Source organism: Vipera ursinii (assembly GCF_947247035.1).
Source record: "Vipera ursinii genome assembly, chromosome: 3".
Lineage (NCBI taxonomy): Eukaryota > Metazoa > Chordata > Lepidosauria > Squamata > Viperidae > Vipera > Vipera ursinii.
The window spans coordinates 139051654-139076128 of NC_139516.1; the positions used below are offsets into that span (position 1 = coordinate 139051654).

General features: G+C 39.4%; 2 protein-coding genes across 8 annotated transcripts in view; one reads left to right on the forward strand and one right to left on the reverse strand.

Moving 5' to 3' along the window:
* The window catches only part of DROSHA (drosha ribonuclease III), a 122870-nt gene extending 119726 nt beyond the window's left edge, over window positions 1-3144 (reverse strand). For 2 of the 4 annotated variants that reach the window (XM_083359123.1, XM_083359120.1), the window contains exons 1-3: window positions 2924-3144; window positions 2476-2587; window positions 929-1789 (exon numbers count right to left, since the gene is read on the reverse strand). In XM_083359123.1, coding sequence (XP_083215249.1) covers window positions 929-1782 — 854 coding nt within the window. In that variant the 5' untranslated portion in view covers window positions 1783-1789; window positions 2476-2587; window positions 2924-3144. The remainder of the gene's footprint in view (window positions 1-928; window positions 1790-2475; window positions 2588-2923) is intronic. The other 2 variants (XM_083359121.1, XM_083359122.1) reach the window with 2 other exon arrangements.
* Window positions 3145-3306: 162 nt separating this feature from the next.
* On the forward strand, window positions 3307-24227 carry LOC310638244 (UPF0489 protein C5orf22). Of its 4 annotated transcripts, none has more exons than XM_083359128.1 (9): window positions 3307-3534; window positions 4415-4560; window positions 10278-10427; window positions 11999-12455; window positions 15381-15443; window positions 16101-16222; window positions 17328-17394; window positions 20735-20874; window positions 24043-24227. In XM_083359128.1, exons 1-9 carry the CDS (start codon window positions 3412-3414, stop codon window positions 24116-24118), a joined length of 1344 nt encoding a protein of 447 aa, XP_083215254.1. In that variant the 5' UTR covers window positions 3307-3411; the 3' UTR covers window positions 24119-24227. The 4 variants fall into 4 exon arrangements, with proteins under 4 accessions (XP_083215254.1, XP_083215253.1, XP_083215255.1 ...); XM_083359127.1 differs by lacking the exon at window positions 24043-24227 and adding an exon at window positions 23679-24029; XM_083359130.1 differs by lacking the exons at window positions 4415-4560; window positions 24043-24227 and adding an exon at window positions 23679-24029 and having other exon boundaries at window positions 3408-3534.
* The last annotated feature ends 248 nt before the right edge of the window (window positions 24228-24475 follow it).

Below are 24475 nucleotides of genomic sequence, written 5' to 3' on the forward strand. Positions count from 1 at the left end.
TCTCAAACAGGAAGAGGTGAAGACATGCACCATCCCCTCTGGACTGAATGTTCCCACCATTACCTATGAGCAGAAAGGAAGAAAAGCTGTCTCTTCTTTATTCCTCAGTTAGCTGGAAGAGGAACGCTTACTTCATAGCTAACAGATTTCCCCCTAATTGCTTCCAGCTCTGAATTTCTGGGGTACTCTACCTTTTAATAGTGGGGATCACAAAGGAGACAAAGTAAAGGAAAAAATAGCTGTTGAAGATGTCTATGGAGATTCTCAATCACCCAAGGTCATGGTTGTTCCAAAGGTGCTTTTCTCAAAAGGCAACTAGATTTTCTTGGTGTTTTCTTTGAAAATTCTCATTCAAGAGTTCCTCACCAGTCAGTTAGGACAGAAGAAGCTTCTTGGATCAAAAGTGAAATGTTCTCAAAGGAAGTACCAAAAAAGTATTTTGGGAAAAAAACACCTTTGAGATAGCTGTTGAAGATGCAACAGCGTATGAGTTGCATCTAAATTTGGACAGAAGATGCTTAGAAGTTATTCGACAATTGCAAAAGCGTTAAGTGATTCTAACCCAGATAAAGAGGAAATTGACATCAGTGTATCAGTCCTATCGATTGGTTGTACTTTATGTTTCCTTTCTTCTTTCTTTCTTATAGAAGATTCTCTTTTTTTGTATATTTCCCTTGATCACTCAAGTTAGGATTATATTCAGTGATCTGTCAATATTGTCAAACAAGGATCACTAACAAGTGCAAGCCTGTATCAACCCAGGAGTCTGTGGGGTTCAAGAAAGCACCAAACAGGAAGCCATTCTTCTATGAACTACAAAAATCTGAACTAGTTTCCTCCACTAATGAGCTGCCACGCCATCCTCAGTCCCAATAAAAAGCAAGACAGAAGAGCTGAGAAGAATAGCACCAGAGATAATCCAAATTACCTGTACCATTCATAACTTCGATGGCGGGGCGGGGTTCTTCCTCTGACATAATCTGATCTATGACGACTGCTTTCTGCCCGCCGGCGATCTGGGCTCCTCCCTCGATCCCGCCGGTCCCCATGATTAGTGGAGCGATGCCGATCCCCATGTCCGTGATCCCGATGGCGATGTTCGTCATAATATTTACTCCTCTCTGGAGACCTCCGGTCAGTCTGAGATTTTTCTACCAGGTATTCACTTGGATGCCGGAAGTTACTGCTGGTGTTACCACTGCTATTAGCGCTACCGCTGTTGCTTTGATAAGAGTTTGCACTGTGTTGGTAGCTATTAAAGTTAGGAGGCGAAAAGGTCTGCTGGGAGTACCCTGGAGAATACACGGGCTGGTAGTTCACTTGTTGAGGCATCACCGGTGGCGGCACGGGATGTGGTATGGATGGAGGTGGCATCATGTAAGGGAATGTGTTTTGTCCAGTTGCACTGGCTACAACGGGAGGGTTACCAGGGTTTGGGACCGGGGGAGGAGTAGGAGGAAAACAAGGAGGAAGTGGGAAAGTCTGCCTCATTTGAGGGCCTGAAAAAGGAGGCCTGGGCGGACATTGGGTGACTGAACTTTGAGCCGAAGGGGGGATCGGTGGGGGATATGGGACAAAATCTGGCCTAGGTGGAACATAGTTTGAAGCTGGAGGGTTCGCATAGATAGAGGTGGTTGCAGTTGGCTGGTCATACTGATACTGCACCGAAGACTGCTGAGGGTGTAGCTGTCTCAAGTTCTGGGGCCGAAAGGTTTGTGATGAAGCTCGAACAGTAGCTCCTCCTCGGCCCCGGGGGCATCCACGCCCAGAATGAAAAGACATTACCTGGCTAGAAAGAGAAGAAGAGGAAGTTGGAAGAGGAAATCTTAGCAGCCGGCTGCGAAAGGGAGCCCACGCTGCAATATTTTAATAATGCCAACTGATTTCACTATACGTTTGTTTGCTTAGTGTTAATAACCCACTCAATGTTTTTGGCTGAAAAATGAAATTAAAAATCAGTTGAAATTATATGTCTATCTCTCTGTGAAAACTTAAAAAATGTTTAGGTAGTGTCATCTAAACTATTATTGATATGATATAGATTATTATTACTTCTAAAAACGTAAGTTTATTTTGAAATTAGTAGCTGATTATAGCAGCACTGTTCACACTTTTATTCACTGCATGTTTGAAGCTGCATGTTTGCTACTCACTTAAGAACTTTGGTGCTTTATCCTTGGTCTACAAATCTACATATAATCTTTCAAATGGCACGTCTAGCATTTGCGATAATATCTTTCTGCAGGTTCTTGAGCAAAGACTCAACCACTATCAAATGTAAATATTAATTCCTAAGGGACTCTTTTACATTTTGCAATCCTTAAAAATATTAACTAGGAAATAAATCCTGCTTATCTTTTTGGAATTTATTTCTGAGTGACCGTGCTTAAGTCTCTACTCTAAATTGTATTATTAGCTTTAATTCAGAAAATGTCTTGTTCGTCAACTGTTTAGTTTATGCATATCTTTTATTACCTTTTGGTAACTCTAGGATACTTTGACGACAGTTCAGGCCTTAACGTCCCAGGAGATGACACATTTGATTGTACTCTGTCTTACACAGGGCTTGCTCTTTAAATAACTCCATCTTTTCAAAAGAAAAAACAAAACACGTGCTTATTAGGTACCTTGTTACCTTCGTGAGATTCCTATTTTAAATCCTATTTTAAGATAAGCAAGTTGAAAACTGAAAGTTCCAAATGTTAAATATCAGTGAAGTTATTTCTCGCGTTATATATTTCCAACATTGCGCATAGCTTTGAAAAAAGAAAAGGACAAAATAAGTATATTCTCAAACATGAGACATCGCATCTTCCACCAGAACAAAGAAGGCAGAAAATAATCTAAATCCCACTTTTAGCGTCGTGGAATCATTCCCTCCCCCTCTCCCCCGTCAAGAGTACCGTGCAACTTATGTTTTTACCTGGATACACTGCTTTTGATATTCCACAACGCAGAACGTAGGTACCGGCACAGACAGAGAAAATTTGCGGGTAAAACCCTTACACCGGAAGAAAACACTTGGAAGGAGGAGCATGCATGATATCAAAACGGAAGCTCAGGGGGAAAAAATGTTTATTTTTCTAGCAAAGGAGAAAAGAGCCAGGGAAACTTATGATTGATGAGTTGACGTGACACTACGATATTTTGAAGATTCCTGGCAGCCAAGACTCCTTGTCCTAAAAATGGAATAATCGTTGCTCCCCTCCTCCTTTCCGTTCCCAGCATGCCTCCGTGTGTCACGTTTAGACGTGTCCCCCGTTCTCTTTGGAACACGGATCAGGGCTAGAATTCCGGTCTTAAGAACGTAGAGTTTCCCAGCATTCGATGCCTTCCTGCACTGAAGATCTTTGCGTTCTATTTTAGAATCTTCGATGTCCCGAGCGTTCTGTGACCTATAAGCTGATCAAAATGAGTAGTGGCGGCGGCAGCGGCCGTGGGAAGGAGCAGAGTGTTGGACACGAGAGTAGCGCGGGCAGCTCCCTCCGCACGTACCCGAAGTTGCCAGTTTGGGTGGTGGAAGATCATCATGATGTAAGTTAAATACCGATCAGCAAATGGTTTCGTTGCAGTTCGCTAACGCGCGGGGCGTTGTGAAATTGGGGAGCAGCTCCAAACAATTCTTAGGACTGATTATTATTGAGTAGGCAGTTGAAGTTGGGAAACCTTTGTGACCACTTGCACTTTATCATACACAAAGATGCTTTGATCACAAATCTTCTCTCTTAGCCCCACGTGGTTGCCCCAGCCTAAGAATAAAAAAAAGTAGCAATTTTTAAATATTTTTCTCTTTATGCTGAAATTACTAACTGGTAATCTTGGAAATCACGTCAGCTGATCTGTTATGGATGTAAACAGAGGTGTGTTAGGGGAACATATAATCACATTCCTCTTTAAAAGTAGGAAAGTCTGGTTTTCCCTGTATAGTTCACTTTTAGCCGCAATCTGGAATATTGAGGTTTTCTTTTAATCTAGTTGGAGTTGAAGAAAGAAGCCCTTGCATTTTTCTGCTTTAACATTGTTCTGAAACAGTTTTAACTTTACAGGCAGCAGCTCCATTTTTCTTCAGTGTAGTCTCTCATGACTATAGGTAGTTTTTAGGCCCTCTGTATTTCATGAATAGCACTTGAACTCAACAAGAGCCTGAGTATCTTTTAGTCAATTCGGAATACTTGCTACTGAGACTTAGGACTGTAGTATTAGTTAAGAGTGAATTGTATTGATCTTGGGTTTTATAATAGGGCATAAGAATTTTGCTGCAAAGATTATTGGGACAAAGCCAATTATTTCCAGCCATCCCTGCTTTTTAGCAACAGCCCCTCTTTCTGATGACATTCCCTACAAACCTGATGAATTATAAAGTTTATCCATAGTTTTTCTTGCACCTACAACATCTGCCCTGGTGTCATTCCAGGTTCTTCCCTTCATTTACCGGGCTATTGGCTCAAAACATCTTCCTGTTAGCAACATCAGCTTTGTTCATTTGGACTCCCACCCAGATCTCCTTATTCCAGTGGACATGCCTGCAGATACTGTGTTCGACAAAGAAGCTCTGTTTAGGTATGATGGGTAAAATTTTAGCTTAAGTGAGCATAGAATGGTTAGCTGTTGGGGAAAAGTTTTCTGTGTCTTGTTCTTGGAGTGCCCTGAAATTACATAGACATATGACCAAAAAAAAACCTATTCAACTCACATTACACTATCAAATAAGTAACAAAGAAATTTGGGAGTGAAACGTTTACATTCTTTAAGCATTATAATTTTGTGTATATCTTTTACCTAAATGGCCAGACGGGGGCATCTGAAGCTCATGCAAAGAGTTCTACTCACCTAAGATATAGTAGTATACCTAAGACTTAGTATAGAACTAACCGTCCTGGCCTTTATTTCTGAGAAGTCAGTTCTGTTGCTTATGTAGAACAACATGATGAAGTGTGTACATCATTTAAGAAGCAAGCCCCACAATTAAATGGGGTAGAACACAGACTGCCGACTGATAAGGTGGTCTTGGAACCTAACAACCGAAGAATAAACAGGAGCACTGAACACTGCAAGGCTTTTGCTACAGCTCCTGTAGTTTTATGTGCTAAGTACATCGGAATGCTCAAAGAACTGTGAGGTTTGCAAAATTATAAAAATGCTTTATGTTCTTCAGAAGTTGAACAGCAGTTTGCATATTAGCATACGATAGATACATGCAGCCTATCTATACATGTATTGAATGCTAAACAGGGACATTCAGAATGCAACATGTTATAGCAGGATCCCGTTGCTACATATTCCAAAACTCAGTTCAGTTTTACATCTTACCTATCAAGTGCCATTTGAAAGGGTAAAACCTCCATCTTCATGCCCGGTGAGTAAAGCCAATTTATATTTGCTACAATGTTCTTTATTCATGTGCAGTTTAGTAGGTCTGATAGGGTGTATTGATTCTAGACTGCCAACCTTCTTTTTTTTTTTTAGAAAATTTTATTAAATATACAATTAAAAACAAAAGTGGACATGATTCAACTTCCCTAGCTACAACACTACTATTAGTATTATCTTATATTACAGAAAGAAATAACAAAAACCTAAAATATAGTCTATAACAGGACAGAGTATAACAAACTGTACATATAACATCTGTCGTTTTTTTAGTAAACTCATTCAGTCCTCAGCATTACATTTACATATCTTTCAGTTATGTCCGTTATATAGATGCAAATAAGAAATCCTTACATTATCAACCAATTAAACAATGTTCATCTCAGCGATCCTCCTTAACTCTAACCAATTGTACAAATTTTGCCAAATTTCATAATACTCAGTTTTGTTCTTATTTTTGATCTCTAGGGTTAACCTGTCCATTTCAGCGCAGGATAAAATTTTATCTATTATTTCTTCTTCAGTGGGTGTTTCCTTACTTTTCCATTTTTGGGCATATGCCAATCTTGCTGCGGTTAAGATATGTACTAATAAGTAGAGAGATGCTTTACTGAGATTATCATTAATAATCCCTAATAAAAAAAATTCTGGTTTTAAATCAATTTTTTGCTGTAATATTTCTTCCAACCAATTTTTTATCCGCTGCCAAAATTTTTGCGCTTCTGAACATTCCCACCACATATGATAGTAAGTCCCTGGAAGTCTTCTGCATTTCCAGCACATTGGTGAGATTTTTTTTATCTATTTTTGCTAACCTTGTAGGGGGAAGATGCCATCTATAAAACATCTTGTACAAGTTCTCTTTGTAGGGGGTGGCTAGCGTTAACCTCCTATTTCTATCCCATAGTAATTGCCAATTATCTAAGTCAATATTATAACCAAAGTTTTTACTCCAGGTTAACATTGTTTCTTTTACCTGTTCTAACAAATCCTGTTCTAATAAATATTGGTATATCTTTTTTATCATTCGATCTTCTGTTCCTAGAAGAATTTTATCTAATTGTGTATACTCTAATTTTATCCCTGGTTCTTTTTTATCTTTTCCGTATCGTGACTGTATTTGTAAGTATGCCCACCATTCCAACTCTACACCATCTTCTGATAATCTTTTTCTTGTTTTCAGGTCTCCATTTTCATCTAAGAGATCTTTATATGTAATTACACTTCCTAGATTTATAAATTTGGGGTCCATAAAAATCTCTAATATAGATAGCCAATTGGGAATTTCTATATACGGTAGTTAAATTTTTTAATTTTTATTCACACATCTAATGGTGCTCGTCTAATATGATGATTCTGAAAGTACTGATGAGCCCTATATTTTCCATCCCACCTTATAGCATGCCACCCAATTTGCATGTCATGACCTTCTAATGCTAGTAATCTTCTGTTCCTTAAATGTATCCAATCCTTTATCCATACCGCTATTGCTGCTTGATAATATTTTTCCCAATCTGGGAGGCCGAGCCCTCCTCTTTCCTTTGCATCCTGTAATAATTTTAACTTGATTCTCAGTTTTCTACCTTGCCAGATAAATTTAGATGTAATTCTATTTAAATTTTCAAACAAAATCCTTACCTAATTTAATTGGTACACATTGGAATAAAAAGAGTAATTTGGGCAGTATATTCATCTTGATTGTCGCTATTCTTCCCATAAAAGAGAGCTGCAAGTTTTTCCATCTATCTAGGTCTACTATAATTTGGTCCATTAACTTATCATAATTTTCTCTTTTAAGTGTAGTACATCTTGCTGATAATTGAATCCCCAAGTACTTTACTATTTTAGATGTCTGGATGTTAATTTTTTCTACTAGCTCAGTTTCTTGTAAGTTGGACATATTTTTAACTAGCAGTTTAGTTTTTTCTTTGTTGATTTTTAATCCCGCAACTCCATAATTTTCCAGCACCTGAAATAATCTTGTTCCAGATTCTAAAGGGTCTTCCAGAATGAAAACTAAATCATCCACATAAGCCTGTAATTTAAATATCTCTTTTCTGATTTCTAATCCTTTAATCATTTTATCTTTTCGGATTATTCTTGTGAATACTTCTAAAGAAAGAAAGAATAATAAAGGAGATAGTGGACAGCCTTGTCTCGTACCTTTTTGTATTTGAATACTATTTGTTAATTCTCCATTTATGATTACTTTTGCCTCTTGCTTGGAATAGATTGCTTTAAACATATTTATAAATTTTTCTCCAAATTCCATCTGTTTAAGTTGAGTCAACATAAAATTCCATTTGACATTATCAAATGCTTTCTGAGCATCAACAAAAATTAATGCCACTTGTTTTTCGCTATGAAATTCATAGTATTCTAAGATGTCTAGTATGATCCTGACGTTATGTCTGATTTGTCTTTTAGGCAAGAAGCCATTTTGGTCAGTATGGATAAATTCAGCTAAATGTTTTTTTAATCTTTCTGCCATTATAGTCGTGAATATCTTGTAATCCGTGTTCAGTAAGGAAATGGGTCTATAATTTTTAATACAGGTCAAATCAGAGTTTTCTTTAGGGATTAGTGAGATGATTGCTTCTTTCCATGAGTTTGGAATTTTTGCTGTGTTTAGTACCTCATTAAATAAATCCAATAGGGTTGGGACCAAAAAGTTCTTGGAGGTTTTTATATATTTCGGATGGTAATCCATCAGGGCCAGGTGTTTTGTTACTTTTTTGTTTTTTAATAGCTTCCATAATTTCCTGGACTGTTATATGTTTGTTTAATATATTTTGAAATTCTTCTGAAATCTTCAGTAGGTCTGCTTTCATAAGATATTGTGATATTCTTTCCTCAGTGATCATTTCCTCCTCTTTATAAAGATTTTTATAGAATTCATACGTCACCCATTTTTTCCCATCATTTTGATGTACTATCTCCCCTGCTTGATTACATAATTTACTAATCCATCTATTATCTTTTTGTTTTTTCAATCTACAGGCCAGCCATCTCCCAGGTTTATTTGCCTGCTCAAAAAATTTTTGTCTAATACTTTTTATTTTTGTGGCATTTCTCCCTTTTCTATAATATTCAATTTATGCTTATTTAAATCCAACTGTTGTTTTAAATCTCTACATTGTGGGTTTTTTTGTAGTTCTAATTCTAATTTTTTATGTTCATCCTCTAAACTTTTTCAATATTGCCTTTTCTTTTTATATTCATTGGCCATATACGCAATTGCAGTTCCTGTCATAACTGCTTTGGCCATATCCCATAAATTTTGAGTGCTAGTCTCCTCTTTCTTATTTATCTGGAAGAATGTCCGCATTTGTTCCTCCATCTTATGCTTAAATTCTGTTTGGTTTAGGATTGCCTTTTTAAGAGTCCACCTCCTCGTTATTGTCTTCTGTTCAATGGGATTATGATCTGCCCAAGTATTAATATCTATTATTATATCATCAATATCTGAATTTAGTTCTTTCGTTGTCCAGACCATATCAATTCTAGACCACGATTGATGCCGCCCTGAATAGTATGTAAATTGCTTTTAATTCAAATTTCTCTCCCTCCAACTATCTTGAATATTTAATTCCTCCACCATTTTAAAAAAAGTACCTGGTAATATTCTCCTGGTTCGTTTCCTAACTTCCTCACTCTTATAATCTAATTCTCTGTCTATAATTGCATTAAAATTGCCAATTATACAAATGTTCTCATATTCCATATCAGCAATAACCTTATGCAATTTCTTATAAAATTGTCTTTGTTTTTCACTGGGGTCATAAATTCCTATGCCAGGTTAGTTGAATCACTGTCCTGCTCGCTCACCGCTATTTTTGACAGCTGTCATTTCTTCACGGCCGCCATAATGGGCCGTCTCCCTCACCCAGCTCTCTCCTAGGCTTTCCTGCTTTCTGCAGTTCGAACCCCCCTCCTGAGCTACTCAGCTGGGCGCCTCTGCTTCTAATCTCCCTCCGAGAGATCTGGGGCTTTTAAAAAAACCCACCGGGAACAGAGAAACAGCTGTGAGATCGGCACGCTCATTCGGAGTGGCTTCTCAACACAGCCATTCCGTTTGACAGCTGACTCCGCCTCCCGACTGCCAACCTTTCATCTGCATGCTGTAGGACAATAAAATCACTTCATGTACTTGACATTCTTATTGCTATCTACACTGTTCCTATGCATTTACACACTGTTCCTATGCATTTTAATAGGATATTAACTCTAAAATTTAAATGTGGACTGTGCCAAATAGCTCAGAGTTGCATGTGGGAAATTTGCTAGAAAAATCAGTGGAAACAAACTCAAATATCTAAACCTATGCAATATCTCACAATATAGTGAATCTTAATTTCCTGGATTCAGAACATAAGTTATGTTGTTAGAAATTGGATCTTCTATGTATACGTGTTTTATAGTTTATTTAACTATTAGAGGAAAAAACCCAATAAAGTTGGTAATTGATTGGGGGTACCAAATGGTTTCTACAAGCTGAAGCTATAAATAACAATTTTGCTATTGCCTTTTTCCTGTTATATATTTATATACTATTATGTGTCATAAGTCATGCTGATCATTAAGCAAGGTTAGAACTCAGGTTAAAACTTCAAATCTAGGTCATAAGTACCTTTTGGGGATCTGTTTTAACTTTGAATAGTCACTAAAAGATCTTTCATGAGTCAAAGACTACCTTTGTACTGTTTTGCATTTTTAAAAGATATCTTAAAACACTATACTTCCCTGATTTTGTATTTAACAAAAGCACTCTAATATTTCTTAGGAGGGTTTATTTTTGTATGGGCCAGTATGTTGCCAATACTGGGTGTGTGTGTTTTTAAATTATGTCATCTGTACCCAAGTTTCTCAGACATTTCAGCCCATATTTACCCCATGTTCTTTTACAGTGAACTAAGCATTGAAAACTGGATTATGCCTGCTGTTTATGCTGGTCATTTTTCACAAGTAATATGGCTACATCCAGATTGGGCTCAGCAAATAGAGGAAGGAACGCATCATTTTTTGGTGGGAAAAGATACCTCTACTACTACAATAAGGTAACTTAGGGAATATATTTCTTGCAGCATTCAAAGAGTTTGTTTTTGGATGTGTGTTTAACTGAGTTAGAATAGGTTTTTATTATTTATTAAATTTATATGCCACCCAACTCTTTCACATGAGAATTCCTAATAAACTTCAGAAAGTGTATATGGGTTATTCAGTCTTCTAATAGCCGTTAATAAGACCCATAGTCAGGATTATAGCAATTGCAATCCAAAACATTCTTCACCCATCCACAGCTTATTATATTGTGCTGTCCTGGCCTGTTTCGCCTGTGCTGTTTTTATTATTTCCAGTCCTGTGGAATATTAAAAAGAAATTATGTAAAGTGGACAGCAAGATAACTATGTGAATGAGAGCAAGTTTGATGTGGCAGGATAAGTTGGCGAAAGAATAAGTTCAAAAGTCAACCAGATTTGGCCAAGAGATGCAAGATAAAAATATACTGCTCAAAAAAATAAAGGGAACACAAGATAAGACATCCTACTATTAAATACAGTACATTGTGTTGTTTAAGTGTTCCCTTTATTTTTTTTGAGCAGTATATTTCCAGAATAACCTTCCAAAGCATCTCTATGGAAAAGGCATTTGAACACCAATTCCAAACATTTCTGATTTTTCCATTCTAAACTTCCTCTCCGTCTTCCTTCTGATCATGTCACTTAGAGCAGCAGTCACCCACATTTCTGGTTTCGTGGACTGGCAGAGGCGGGTGGGGAAGAGGGGATGGTTCCAGGCTGTGCAAATAGTGTACATGCAAGCTTGCATGGACATCTCCATTTGCACAAATGGCGGACATGCACGCCGCTTCGTGCACAAGCACCCGCTGCTCATCCACCGCTTGCACAGCCCAGTTCCGAACAGGCCTTATGGTTCGCGTGTGTGTGTGTGTGTAGGAAGAGCAGACACATACATAAAAGCGAGACCTAAATAAACTTTTGCACACCTATATGGACAATACATATGCTTAGATACTATTTTTTTTGTGGTTCTGTCTCTACGTAGAGTGACTGTTGTGACTCTATGAAAAAAAACACATTCATATTTAACACGTTACTTCTTTATGGGGAAGAAAATAAAGACATTTCATAGGAATATAGCTAGTAAGAGAGTTAGAATTTCAGGACATCACAACTTATTGCTATAATGGGCAGGCTCCATTAAGGCCATAATTCAAGGACTATCCGTATAGCATTCTTAAGAAAGCTTTTAAAAAATACAACTTCTGAGAGCCTTGGGGATATGGTAACAATACGCTAATTTTGAGTAGGACCAAACTTTTTTTCTTGTTTTGAGGGTGGTTTTTGTTTTCTTTTAAAAGGAAAATGTTACAGCAGTCTTAGTCTTACAAAGACTTAGCCCATCAATTTAATGCTTTATGCAGTTTTATGCTTTATGTTTTGAGGGGGGGAAAGTGCATAATAATTTTGCTTGCGGGAGGAGCTGATAGTTATGGAGGTCTATGGCCATGAGTTGCTCATTATTTGTGTGTGTGTGTGTGTGTGTGTGTGTGTGTGTGTATTGATAGGAATAAGTTAACAATAACAATAAGCATTTATTCTTCTAGGGTTACAAGCACAGATGCTTACTTCCTTTCTGATGGTCTCTATGTCCCCGCTGATCAGCTGGAGAACCAAAAATCTTTACATCTGAGTGTGTGTCTTGTGAATCCCTCCAAAGCTTCTGGTGATTGGGAAGGCAACCAAGCTGCACGTTCCGCCAAGAAGTGCAAATTAAGTGTGGATAACGCAGGGGATGCCTCTGCATCCAAAGACTCTGCTGACCCGACCCACAGTTGCACAGTCAGACTGTCTGAGGGCTTTGAAAAGAGTATCTCTGGGCATGAGAAGCCGAGCAATTTCCAGGTTCCCTCTGCATCTGGTTCCGCAGGAAAACACCAGCATCAGATGACAGAACTTGTCCAAGACATTCTCCAAGTCCTTCAGAAGGGCACTGCTTATGTTTTAGACATTGACTTGGACTTCTTTTCAGTTAAGAATCCTTTCAAAGAAATATACACACAGGTAACTATCCCGTTGCAACGCCCGTCTTGCTCATCTGTTCTTTTTAAAGAATACCTATTTCAAAAGATATTTCCCCCTCCCTTCTTAGTGTGACATTTAGTTCACAATCTTTTCTACTGCTTTTCCTACTCAACATTTCCTATTTGCCCAAAGCAGTCTACAAGGCAGTGTTAAAGCCAAACTTCAAAACAAGAAGCAGTGAAAGAACTGAAAAGAAAATAATACAATACAATAATACAATCAAACTCAGTTAAAATAGCAGAATGGGGAAAAAAATCTAGCACTTATAATACAACTTCTTTCAAATGTGTTCCCAACAGCTCAGGCATTTTTCTCTATGGTGAGTTTACTGGCAGATTTAAGGTGCTGGTACTTACCTTTAAAGCCCTACATGGCTTAGGCCCGGGATATTTGCAGGACTGTCTGCTACCGGGGACGACTTCCCATCGCCCAGTGCGCTCACACAGAGAGGGCCTCCTCAGGGTGCCGTCGGCCAGACAATGTCGGCTGGCGACCCCCAGGGGGAGGGCCTTCTCTGTGGGAGCACCAGCCCTTTGGAACCAGCTTCTCCTTGAGCTTCGGATGGCCCCGGACCTCCGGTCCTTTCGCCGCGACCTCAAAACTTTTCTCTTCCATCAGGCTGACCTGGATTGATGATGGGTTTTTAAATATGTTTTAATTTTTAATTGTAGTTAATTTATTTTGGGGCTGTTATTTAATTCATTTTTTAATTTTTGTATTGTTGTTTTTATTGTTGTAAGCCGCCCTGAGTCCCTTGGGAAATAGGGTGGTATATAAGTCCCAAAAATAAATAAATATATATAAAATTCAAACCAGAAATGTTCCAAAATGGCTATATTTTATCAATCAAGTGTTTTTCTTAATAAATTAGATGACTGTCTTTACACCTTAGGACTAAAATTTGCCACAAGACTGTTGCAGTATGAAAGCTCTTAGAGTACCAGTCTCCTAGGCTTATTTCATTCCTTACTACGACTCCCAAGAGTCAATGTGTATCCACCAACTATCCTTGGCCCTTTTACAGTGGTTTCTAATTATTCCTTTCTACTTTAAAGGGATTTCCCTTTTTTGCTGTTGTTGTCTTTTGACTGAAGTTGACTCAAGCCTCTTGACATCTCTCGCATTTACGTAGTAGTGATAAACTCAGCACTCATTTGAAGACTTCAGCTTGTTATTTGAAGTTGGTGTATAACAACCCTACAATCTGGAACCCTAACATAGCTCCTCTGAGTACTGGGAGTATGTGAAATTCTTTGTCCTCAAAATCTATTGTAGAAAATCTGAACTGCTTGCAGAAAACATCACTGTTGCTGGTGTGTGTCTGTTATAAACTTTCTTTGCTGTTCTGAATATTAGAAATTTGATTGCCTCTAGGGGGAGTAGGCTGAATGTCCCATCAAACCACCAGCATCAGCAACCAGGACCATGGTTCCAGCATTGATTCTTCTTATAGAATGTCATAAAAGTCTTAAGTGTTATTGCAATTGCTATCAGAAATCATGTTTGATGGATTGTGAGAAGAAGAAAAAAGAGGCACTGATTTGGGCTCAACCAAAAGCCTAGATTATTCCATATTATTGCTGCTTACCTGAGTACGAAAGTATTTTCAGGGCACATGACATAGTGCTGCACAACTGTTCATTTGAATGTCTGTCTGGTGTTTGTACTGAATTGCCTGCTGCTTCCCACACTGCCCTCTGCCTCCTCCCTTAATGTGCAGCAGTAACGATTCCTCATCCAATAGTCCAGATATAAGTGACAGGTAGATAATAATCCTTGAATTCAGTTGCCTCTGCCTGGATCACTGATGTACATGTAAGGCTATACTGTATGAACTGAGAAGCCAATGTAACACTGCATTAGAAAAGGATTCATAGCTATAGCATTTAGACTTATATACCACTTCATAGTGCTTTACAGCCCTTTCTAACTGGTTAACTGAGTCAGCATATTGCTCTCAACAATCTTGAGTCCTCATGGAAGGCGGAGTCCTTGAGCTGGTCAGGATCGAGCTCTGGCAGTCGGCAGAGTTAACCTGCAACGCTGCATTCTAACCACTGCGCTACCACACACACTCATTAAATCAGCTTTATGGGGAGGAAAGGAATTTGCCTCTGTGGCTTATGATTTCAATAGATTGTTTATTAAAGATAGCTTAGCAGTATTCCCATTGAATAGGAGATAGCTGTAGTGTAATTCAAGGTGCTGGTTACCATGACTTGGGACCTGATTAGGGAACAACTAAGTATCTTCCTGCCCAAGATACTTGTAGAGCAGGGGTGTCAAATTGATGGCCCATGGGCCAGATGCGTCATGCACATGCCACTCCCACAAAAGCAAAAAAGTCACAGCACATCACATGACACAATCGAGTTTGACACCCATGTTTTAGAGAGTTCTTGCTACCCACAAGGACAGGACATTCAGAGGGAAGCATTTCCAACAGAACCTCTCCTCGCACCAGATATAAGGATGGTGAATAGGTTATTCTATTGTTGCACTGTTGTACTGTTTGCTGTGTGATTTTAGTGGCACTGTTCCAAGATACTGCTATACACTGCTTAGAGTCATATGACTGAAGTAGCTTAAAAGCATTCAAAATAAAAATCTGCTGGATTTGGCTGGATAAAGCAAATTTTAAAATGCAGTAACTGAATTCTATGTGGAAATTTTTAAGTCTGTATATGGAAAAATCCAGAATAACCGTGATCTTGGTTTCGACACAGAAAATAGAGAAAACATCTAATAAAAACAAAGTATATATTTGACAATGCTGTTTTCTTTTTGCAGACGGTAGGAGCGATTTCCTGTGAACTGTGTTTACGACTATAAATGCTGTTTTTATTAATGACATATAACTGCAATATGCTATGAATAACTTTTTTCATTTATTTGTTTATACAGGAAGAATACAAACTCTTACAAGAATTGTACAGTTTTAAGAAGCCTAAAAGCAATTTATCAGAGGTAGGATGCTTGTAATTCTTGGTAGAGAATGGCGGTGGGGTTTTGTCAAAATTGCTTATCTCAAGAAGAATATAAGATGTTTGAAAGAGAAGTGATCAGTATGGCAGTAATGGACAAAGGGATGCCTTCTTGTTAGTGCTTTCAATAAGATTCTCAGAATGTACTCAGGAGCATGACTAGAACCCATCTCCACTTCCTTAAAGCAGCCGGTAATCCCAGGACATCACTATTTTAAAGAATGGCCACTAATACTATATTCACCTCAAAGCAGATTTTCTGGAGTTGATTCAGAAGGATTTTGGAGCGGCATGGTGGCCTAGAGGTGAAGACACTCAACTCTCACTCGGAAGGATGAGAGTTCAATTCTAGGCAGCGGCAGATGTTTCTCTATCAAGGATGCAGAGAGAGAATATGTGCTGAGAACTCTGCATAGGCATCAGGAAAGGTATCCAGCCAGTAAATGCTCAGTTCCATTCAGTTGCCCCGACTCCACCTCAAAACAAAGGGATTCAAGGGTTGGAAAAAGAAAAAAAAATAAGAAGGTTTATGCAGTGCCTATATCTATAACAGCAAAAATATAACCACATTTCCTCAGCTGCATAGCTGGCCTTCTGGCTTCATACAATTGCTTAGATCTTCCTGTTTTTATATTTGAAGGACGAGTTGGTTGACTGTGTAGAGAATCGCACACACCAGCTAGAAGATCTAGAAGCAGCTTTTGCTGATTTATGTGATGATGACACTGAAGAAAACCTGAAAAGATGGGCTGCAAATCCTGGGTATTGTAATTGAACCATGTTCTTGACAGCAAGGCTACCATGAGCTAGACTTTTAAGGAGATGATGCTGGGAGATATACAGACTGAAAGGCATTACCTTTCTGTGAACTCAAGTTATTTTTGGAGGGAGAACACACTTCATGAATTCTTGCTAGAATTTTTCATAACTCCATACAAGACATACTTTTTTCATATCATATCATCATGCATCAAACTTTGCTTATACCACAATGAATCTTTCAAAATATTGGTTATTTCCATATTTGTAGTGCAATATTAGGGGCAGTGCAATGGTGAATAGAATGTAAAGAATATATGTTTATAATGTATGTTTTTACTTGTGGTTTTTATTTGTGTGTGGTGTGCACTGTAGACAGCACTTAATTTCGTTGTGGGATACACAATAACAATAAAGATTATTCTATTCTATTCTATTCTATTCTATTCTATTCTATTCTATTCTATTCTATTCTATTCTATTCTATTCTATTCAATCTCTGCTCCTTTCAGCCAGGCTTAGTGCCATGTAAGTTTCCAAATAGTTGTCACTGTAACAAGGTATGAATAATGAAAGAGAGAAATTAAGTATACACAGATAAGTCTGTCTAATGTTACAGCCTGTCCAGAGAATCTTTGAAGCGGAAAATATTTACCTGAGTTTTTAAAAGCCACTAATTACCAGACTGTTATAAGCTGTTAGAAATAGGACAGATATCACCACCAACACCAAAACCCACACTTCCTCAAAAAATACATTTCTTTTTAGTAGAATATATATATATATATAAATACTGATGCTGGGCTCTACAATTTATCCATATTTATGAATAAATTAGGCCTAGCTATAATTTCCCAGCAGCTTAACTTAGTAATATATGATACCTTAAGAGAATAGTGCTTCTTCCTGGTGCTAAGTTCTATTTTTTTCCCCCTCTGGAAGAATTCTGCAGTTGTCATTTTAATGTTGTCAAACTTTGAAAATAGAAAGTTTTACAATTTGTAGAATGAAGTATTATATATCATAGTTTCTCCAGCTTGTTTGGAGTGTGCCTAGAATATTTGCTCTTTTATATTAATGGCACAATTTGTATTTTAATTCATTGTAGAATGAAACCCTTAGTTCCACTTGTGCATAATTTGAAAGATCGAATGGGAACTCCAGATTATGAGATGGTAAAGCTATTATTTTTTTATTATTGTTAGACTAAGTTATTGTCATGTAGATATTGATCCTCAGATATTAGTTGCGTTATATAACCTGTGCTTATCATAACAAGATTAACTTCTCTCTTCCCTTGAATTCATCCAGCTGCACGATTAGAAGCAGAAATTATGTCAACCATAATTTAATGTTGCTCTTAAAATTTGCAATTTGGAAACAATTATGATTTGTTTCAAAGAACTCAAGTTCATAAACCAAGGTTTAAAGTTGGCTTAATTTTGGCAAGTACCGTATTTTCCGGCGTATAAGACGACTGGGCGTATAAGACGACCCCCTACATTTCCTGTTAAATTATAGGGTTTGGGCTATACTCGCCGTATAAGACTACCCCTCTTCCAACGCACACTAAATAAAAATTAAAAAACATCAGATTTGATTTTAATATGGTAATTTTAATTCAAATGCTTATGACATGCAGGTGCTTAGTAGGAAAACTGTCACTTATAAACATAAGGCTGTTTGTCATCAAACATGTAAACATAAAACAGTGCAAGTGGCTATTATAATAATAATAATAATAATAATAATAAGAAGAAGAAGAAGAAGAAGAAGAAGAAGAAGTAGTAGTAGTTGGAGGGGACCTTGGAGGTCATCTAGTCCAACCCCCTGCTAAGGCAGGAAACCCTATAAACCCTGTAAAAAATCACAGACTGCAGCTTCTTCTCCAATTGGTCCTGCTTTCCCTGCGCAGACTAAATGGGAGATCTGCTCCAGGTTTTCCAGCCAGCCCTGTCCCTAAATTTTCAGCACCCGGCGTATAAGACGACCCCTGACTTTTGAGAAGATTTTCATGGGTTAAAAAGTAGTCTTATACGCCAGAAAATACAGTACTTATTTCTGAAGCAAAACATTTTTAAAGCAAGCACAGTAAGGATTTGTTCCGGACTGCTTTTGATGTTTTGTTTTGTTTTGTTTGCTTGTTTTATCTTTCTGTTATTTTTTCTATCTACCTTTTTTATTATTGCAGGTAGAAGTCGACTTATGGCCACAATTGAGCCCAAAACTTGTGTTAAGTGAATCTGGCCTTCCCATTGACTTTGCTTGTCAAAAGTTTGCAAAAGTTGGTCACATGACCCTGGAAATCTGCAACCGTCATAAATATGAATTAATTGCCAACTGTCTGAATTTTGGATCACTTGACCATGGGGATGCTTTCTTGCGAAGGTTGTTGAGAGTGTGGTGGCGCATCAGCTCCCTTTGGTCCTGGATGAAGCAGATTATCTAGACCCGTACCAATCGGGTTTCAGGCCCGGGCACAGCACGGAGACGGCATTGGTCGCGCTGGTGAATGATCTCTGGAGGGCTCGGGACAGGGGTCATTCCTCTGTTCTAGTCCTATTAGACCTCTCAGCGGCTTTCGATACCATCGACCATGGTATCCTGCTGCGGCGTCTCAGGGGATTGGGAGTGGGGGGCACGGTTTTACAGTGGTTCTCCTATCTCCAGGGACGCTCGCAGTCGGTGTTGACAGGAGGGCAGAGGTCGACCGCGAGGTCTCTCGTTGGTGGAGTTCCTCAGGGGTCGGTCCTCTCGCCTCTCCTGTTCAACATCTATATGAAACCGCTGGGTGAGATCATTCGTGGCTTTGGAGTTGGGTATCATCAGTACGCTGATGATACCCAGCTTTTTCTTTCGACCCCAAACCACCCCAGTGATGCCCTCAACGTGATGTCCCGTTGCCTGGAGGCGGTTCGGGTCTGGATGGGGAGGAACAGACTTCAGCTCAACCCCGACAAGACTGAGTGGCTTTGCATACCTTCATCCCGGGTCTATTCGGATATTCCATCTCTTTCTATGGGGGGTGAATTATTACCCCCCGTAGATAGGGCTCGCAACTTGGGAGTCCTCCTAGATTCACGGCTCACCTTGGAAGATGACATGGTGGCTGTGACTAGGGGGGCTTTCGCCCAGGTTCGCCTGGTGCGCCAGTTGCGGCCCTATCTAAGCCGGGATGATTTATGCACGGTCACTCATGCGCTCGTGACCTCTCGTCTAGACTACTGCAACGCTCTCTACATGGGGCTTCCCTTGAGGACTACCCGGAGGCTCCAACTGGTACAGAATGCAGCCGCGAGAGTTGTGTTGGGAGTCTCCCGATACTCCCATGTTACACCTCTGCTCCGTGAGCTGCATTGGTTACCAGTTGTCTTCCGGGTGAGATTCAAGGTGCTAGTAATGGTGTTTAAAGCCCTACATGGCAGGGGTCCGGAGTACCTTAGGGAACACCTGCTGCCGGCGTCTACTTCCCTCCGCCCTGTGCGGTCCCACAGAGAGGGCCTCCTCAGGGTGCCACCGGTCAGAGAATGTCGGCTGGTGGCCCCCAGGGGGAGATCCTTCTCTGTGGGCGCCCCGGAGCTATGGAACCAGTTACCGGTTGAGCTCCGGACGGCGCCCGATCTTCGCTCCTTTCGCCGCGATCTGAAAACATACTTGTTTGAGCAAGCCGGCCTGGCCTGAGGGGGGATTGGTGGGGTTTTTTACTATTTTTATTGGGGGTTTTTACCATGTATCAACTGTATTTTTAATCGGGCATGTATTTAATTATCTTTTAGTTTTTGTAAATTTCTGTGTTTTATTCTTGCCCTGTACACCACCCTGAGTCCTTCGGGAGAAGGGCGGTATAGAAATATTAATAAATTAAATTAAATTAAATTAAATGTTGCAACGATCATAAGTGTGGCAAATGGCTATAAGTCACTTTTTTCAGTATTGTAACTTCGAACAGTCATTAAATGAACTGTTGTAAGTTGAGGACTTCCTGTATTGCTCTGTTTTGTCAGAAGACAAGACACTATCAATTTTGTGTGTTTTATTTGACTGAAACCAAAAAATCTTGGAACATTCCAATGTGTCATTAATTTGTTCTGAGATCTGATCAGAAGGTTGAAAGGAGGAATGTAAGAGGAAATGACCAAGTTCTTTTCCATCAAGGTACAATATAAACATGGCTCATTATAACATTAAATATATCTAACTTACATGATTTTAGGCCTTATATTGAAATATGTCACATATTCTTGACCAAATTAGCATTCTTCAGTCGTTTCCAAATTGGCACTCTGCAGATGTGACATCAACATTTCTAATCGTTCTGGCTGGAGATCCTTGAGAAATCAGATCTTAATCACAAGAGAAAGTAAGGGAGGAAAAGATGGATTTAATATCATCTGACGATGTAACATCTTTTCTCTTATCACCTACAGGGTATACTGAGTTTGCTTTTTAATTTGGTTGGAGAGGGAGTTCTTGAGCAATTCACTAATAAACAAATGTGTGTCGTTTATTTCTCAGGTTCATCAGGCTGGCCTTACATGTGATTACTCAGAAATACCTCATCATGTTAGCACCGAAGAAGAGATAGAGAGTTTTATACAGTCAATACAACATCTCTTGGGAAGCTTACCAAAACCAACACTTGTGACCATAGCCCGGTAAGTTTAATATTTTAAAATATATTTTTATTAAAATCTTTTTTAAAAGGAGATTAAAAAAACTAAGACAAACTATCGTGTTTTCCTGAAAGTAAGTCCTCCCCTGAAAATAAGCCCCAGCTTGATTTTCAGGGGTGCACCTAATATAAACCCTCCCCCGAAAGTAAACCCAACCTAAGAGCCTGCGCAGAGGCTGTCAGTGCATCTGCGACAAAGCGAAGCTGGTGGGGAAGGGGGGAATCTGACCCACGTGCCCCGCTAACCTACAGTATACAGTACCTTAGCGCCACCTCTCACACTGCCTGGTTTGTTCCGTGGCCCGTTTTGGCTGGCCGTGGCTTTTTGCCGCATCATACAATGTGCCCCATGCCGCTGCCATGAGGCCTGGCGGATTCCCCCCATCTGACCCACACGAGGCCATAGCCTGGCGTATGGTAACCCTAACCCCCCACTCCCTCCCAACCCTAACTGGAGATGGGAAGCCCTGGGGGAAAAAATGGGAAAAGTTGGGTGGGGCAAAAAACATTTTTTCACGTTTGTTTCCAAAGCAGTTGCCATGCCCAGGCCAGTCCCTGCAGCCCAGAGATGGCAGTGCCAGGCAGCGGCAGGAAGGGGTGGCAGGAAGGGCACTGAGGTAGGGGTGGCCAGGCCAACGGTCCTCTAGCTGGAACGGGGGGCCTTTGCCCTGGGGAGCTGGGGAGGCCACCTTCCTGGCCCGGCCGGGTCTGCTTGATTGGTGAGGGGGCAGCCCAGAACCAAAGTGGCAGGTGGAAGTGCCGGAGGCTTGGGGAAGGAGGGTGCTGAAGTAAGTGGGCGCCTTGCCGTCAGTGCCCATGTTGGCTGCCCCTTCCACGCCAGAGCCATAATGCCATCATGTTTACCATAAGTGCCAGTCGATATCAGCCTTCCCTCCGGCGGGCCTGGGCAGCCGCTGGACAGAGCCAGGCCCGTTTCAGCATCTTGCCACCTGCTTTGCAGCTTTGTCACGGTTCTCTGCTGCTGTGGAGCTGGAGAGCTTGCCACACCACTACCCAGATGCCCTCACTTCCCCCAGGAATTACATGTCTTTGTATATCTGACTTCCAGCCCTGCCCCGTTTCTCCTCACGCTCGCGTGCAGGGAAACAAAAGAAGTTTGTGGGGGGGAAGAAATGGTCAATCAATTCCAATTTCGGAAGATCTTTTTTTTTCCCACAAGAAGTTGGAATTGATTGATTGACCATTATTTTCCCCCCACAAACCTCTTTTTCTGTAATCTATCCTATCTAATCATTAAATCACAAGTTCATATTTTTATACAAAAAGTCCATAGGAGGCTTCTAAGTCACCAATAAACGTAGATAGTGTCTTTTATCTAGTCAAGCAAGTTAATTTATTCATCTCTGTGAATTTCACCAACCGTTCCTCCATAGTGAGTAGAGTCAAAATCTTTCCACCTCTGTGCATATAATAATCTCATCACAGTAATCATATATTACTGTGGCCTTTATTCTAACTTCTGGTAAGTTTAACTGTGAGTGTATCTTCAATGCAGCTTGATAGGCTGAACATTGTCTCACCCGAAATGCTTCTCCAAGCTTAGTAACCTAATTCATATTTTACGCTAAGCCTTAATTAGCTTGGCTTTCGCTTTGAGTGATGCTCACAGTTGTATGCTGCAGTTACCACTATAGTTAGTTCAGTATTCTGATTTAACGCACTGTGGTTTAATCCTGACTTAATGTATTATGAACTTAGTGGTTCAAAAGGTGTAGATGTTGCAGATACAAAGGTAGGAGAGGAAATAGCATTTCCGTTACTCCTAAATAAAACTAGTCAGAGAATCAAGCATGACTTTTAAGGAGTGATGACATCTGTAGGTCCCATAATATATATATATATATATTTTTCATAGAGAAAAGGGAGAGAATTTTTTTTTAATAGAGGAAAAAAAGAGACATTTATAGAACAGGATAAAAACACATCTAAATGCATGGTGCTTGTTGTTCTTGACCTCTTGGAATTTTGCAGGTAGGTTTCTTAAGGTTAACTAATTATTCCAGGTAGCCTTTCAAACAATTAGCAAATGGAGATGAATGAAATGTTCAGGCTTAGAAATGAACGTTAATGAGAGATGTTCAAATAAGCATGCAGGGGATGATGTTAAAGAGTTTCCTCTTTGCAGTTCTTGCCGAGCTACTAATTACTCTGCTACCTGAGTTGTCTGGATATTAATGCTTTCAGCTTTCAATTCTTGGGTAATGTCAGGCTGAGAAACTTTAGCACAGTCTCCAATGATGTGGAAACCAAGTGCTGTGATTTAACCATAGTATAGCCAGACAAACTGACTGGATAAGCAACAAACCTGCTGGTTAAAATGCTATTTTGACCACGAAAGAAAATGATAGCAATTATTTGAAGTGTTTCATTATTTCACTCCTGTTTCTAGTAAGGTGCTAAGATATCGCCTCCATCCTTGTAGTGCCTGGCTGAAATCTCGGGAACTCCAGCTAACCAGTTGTATGTTTCCGGAAGCGGAAACATCTAGCATTTCCATTTTCGACCGGGGCATCCTGAGATTGTTTGAAAACTTGTCTAAGCTTCCCCATTGAGAAGATCCATGGGACAGAGGGTGGGGTTTTACTTTTTTTTATCATTGCAGGCTAAGCTTTGTGGGAGAATAAGGAACATTTGCGTAAAAGCTGGTACTGCAAAATGAAGGGGGGGGAGGGGAAATAAGAAGGATGAAGCTGTACCTTTGAAGAACAGCAGGAAACATTGTTCTTTCGAAATAAACTTAAAAGTGTTAAATGTTGGTGTTCCCAGATCCAGTTTGGATGACTACTGTCCTGCAGAGCAAGTTGAGTTCATACAAGAGAAGGTCTTGAATGTACTTCATTCGGTATATGGCACCTTGGATATTCATTTGGAATACCTGGAAAATGCACGTTCCACCGAAACGGAATTTGCATCTACGGCATGATCAACATGACTGTACTTTATGGGTGTAAAAAAAGGGGGGGGGAAGATTGATACTACGAAAGTATTGTGCTTTGCTTTCTCTGGAGTGGTAATTCTTAAAAGAAGTATTTTATGAAGCTGGGTTCATAGCACTTATTGATGATACTTGCGATCCCAACTCATTTCTCTTTTTTTTTAATTGAATTGTTTTTCTGCTATTGCTTTGTAGATTACTTCTCCGTATTCCTTTGCTTCAGAATGTGATACAGAACTTTGGACATGGACAAGCTAGCAGAGAAAATTAATTGCCCTTCTGTTTGTATCTTGTTGCCATAAGCCAAAAAACCCCACAACTCTTGTCAGATACTAAAATTGTATGTTTTAGGAATACATACATACATACATACATACATACATACATACATACATACATATATATATATATATATATATATATATATATATATATATATATATATATATATTGTTCAAATTAAAATGATTTCAAGTTGAAAGTATCTATCTTAAGGGTGAAGCACACCTGCCCCAAATGTGAGGCAAGATTGTCTCAAGTATTTTGAAGGTGTTTTTGTCTCAAAGCAGGATATTTTGCACTTGAAATAAAATGGTTCCAAGCTTTTGGAATGCCCGACACTGGAAAT

Coding starts and splice junctions, on each gene's coding strand:
- LOC310638244 (XM_083359127.1), top strand. CDS start 3,412: ATGAGTAGTGGCGGCGGCAGCGGCCGTGGGAAGGAGCAGAGTGTTGGA. Junction 10,428..11,998: donor ACCTCTACTACTACAATAAG/GTAACTTAGGGA, acceptor TTATTCTTCTAG/GGTTACAAGCACAGATGCTT. Junction 20,875..23,678: donor ACACTTGTGACCATAGCCCG/GTAAGTTTAATA, acceptor TGGTGTTCCCAG/ATCCAGTTTGGATGACTACT.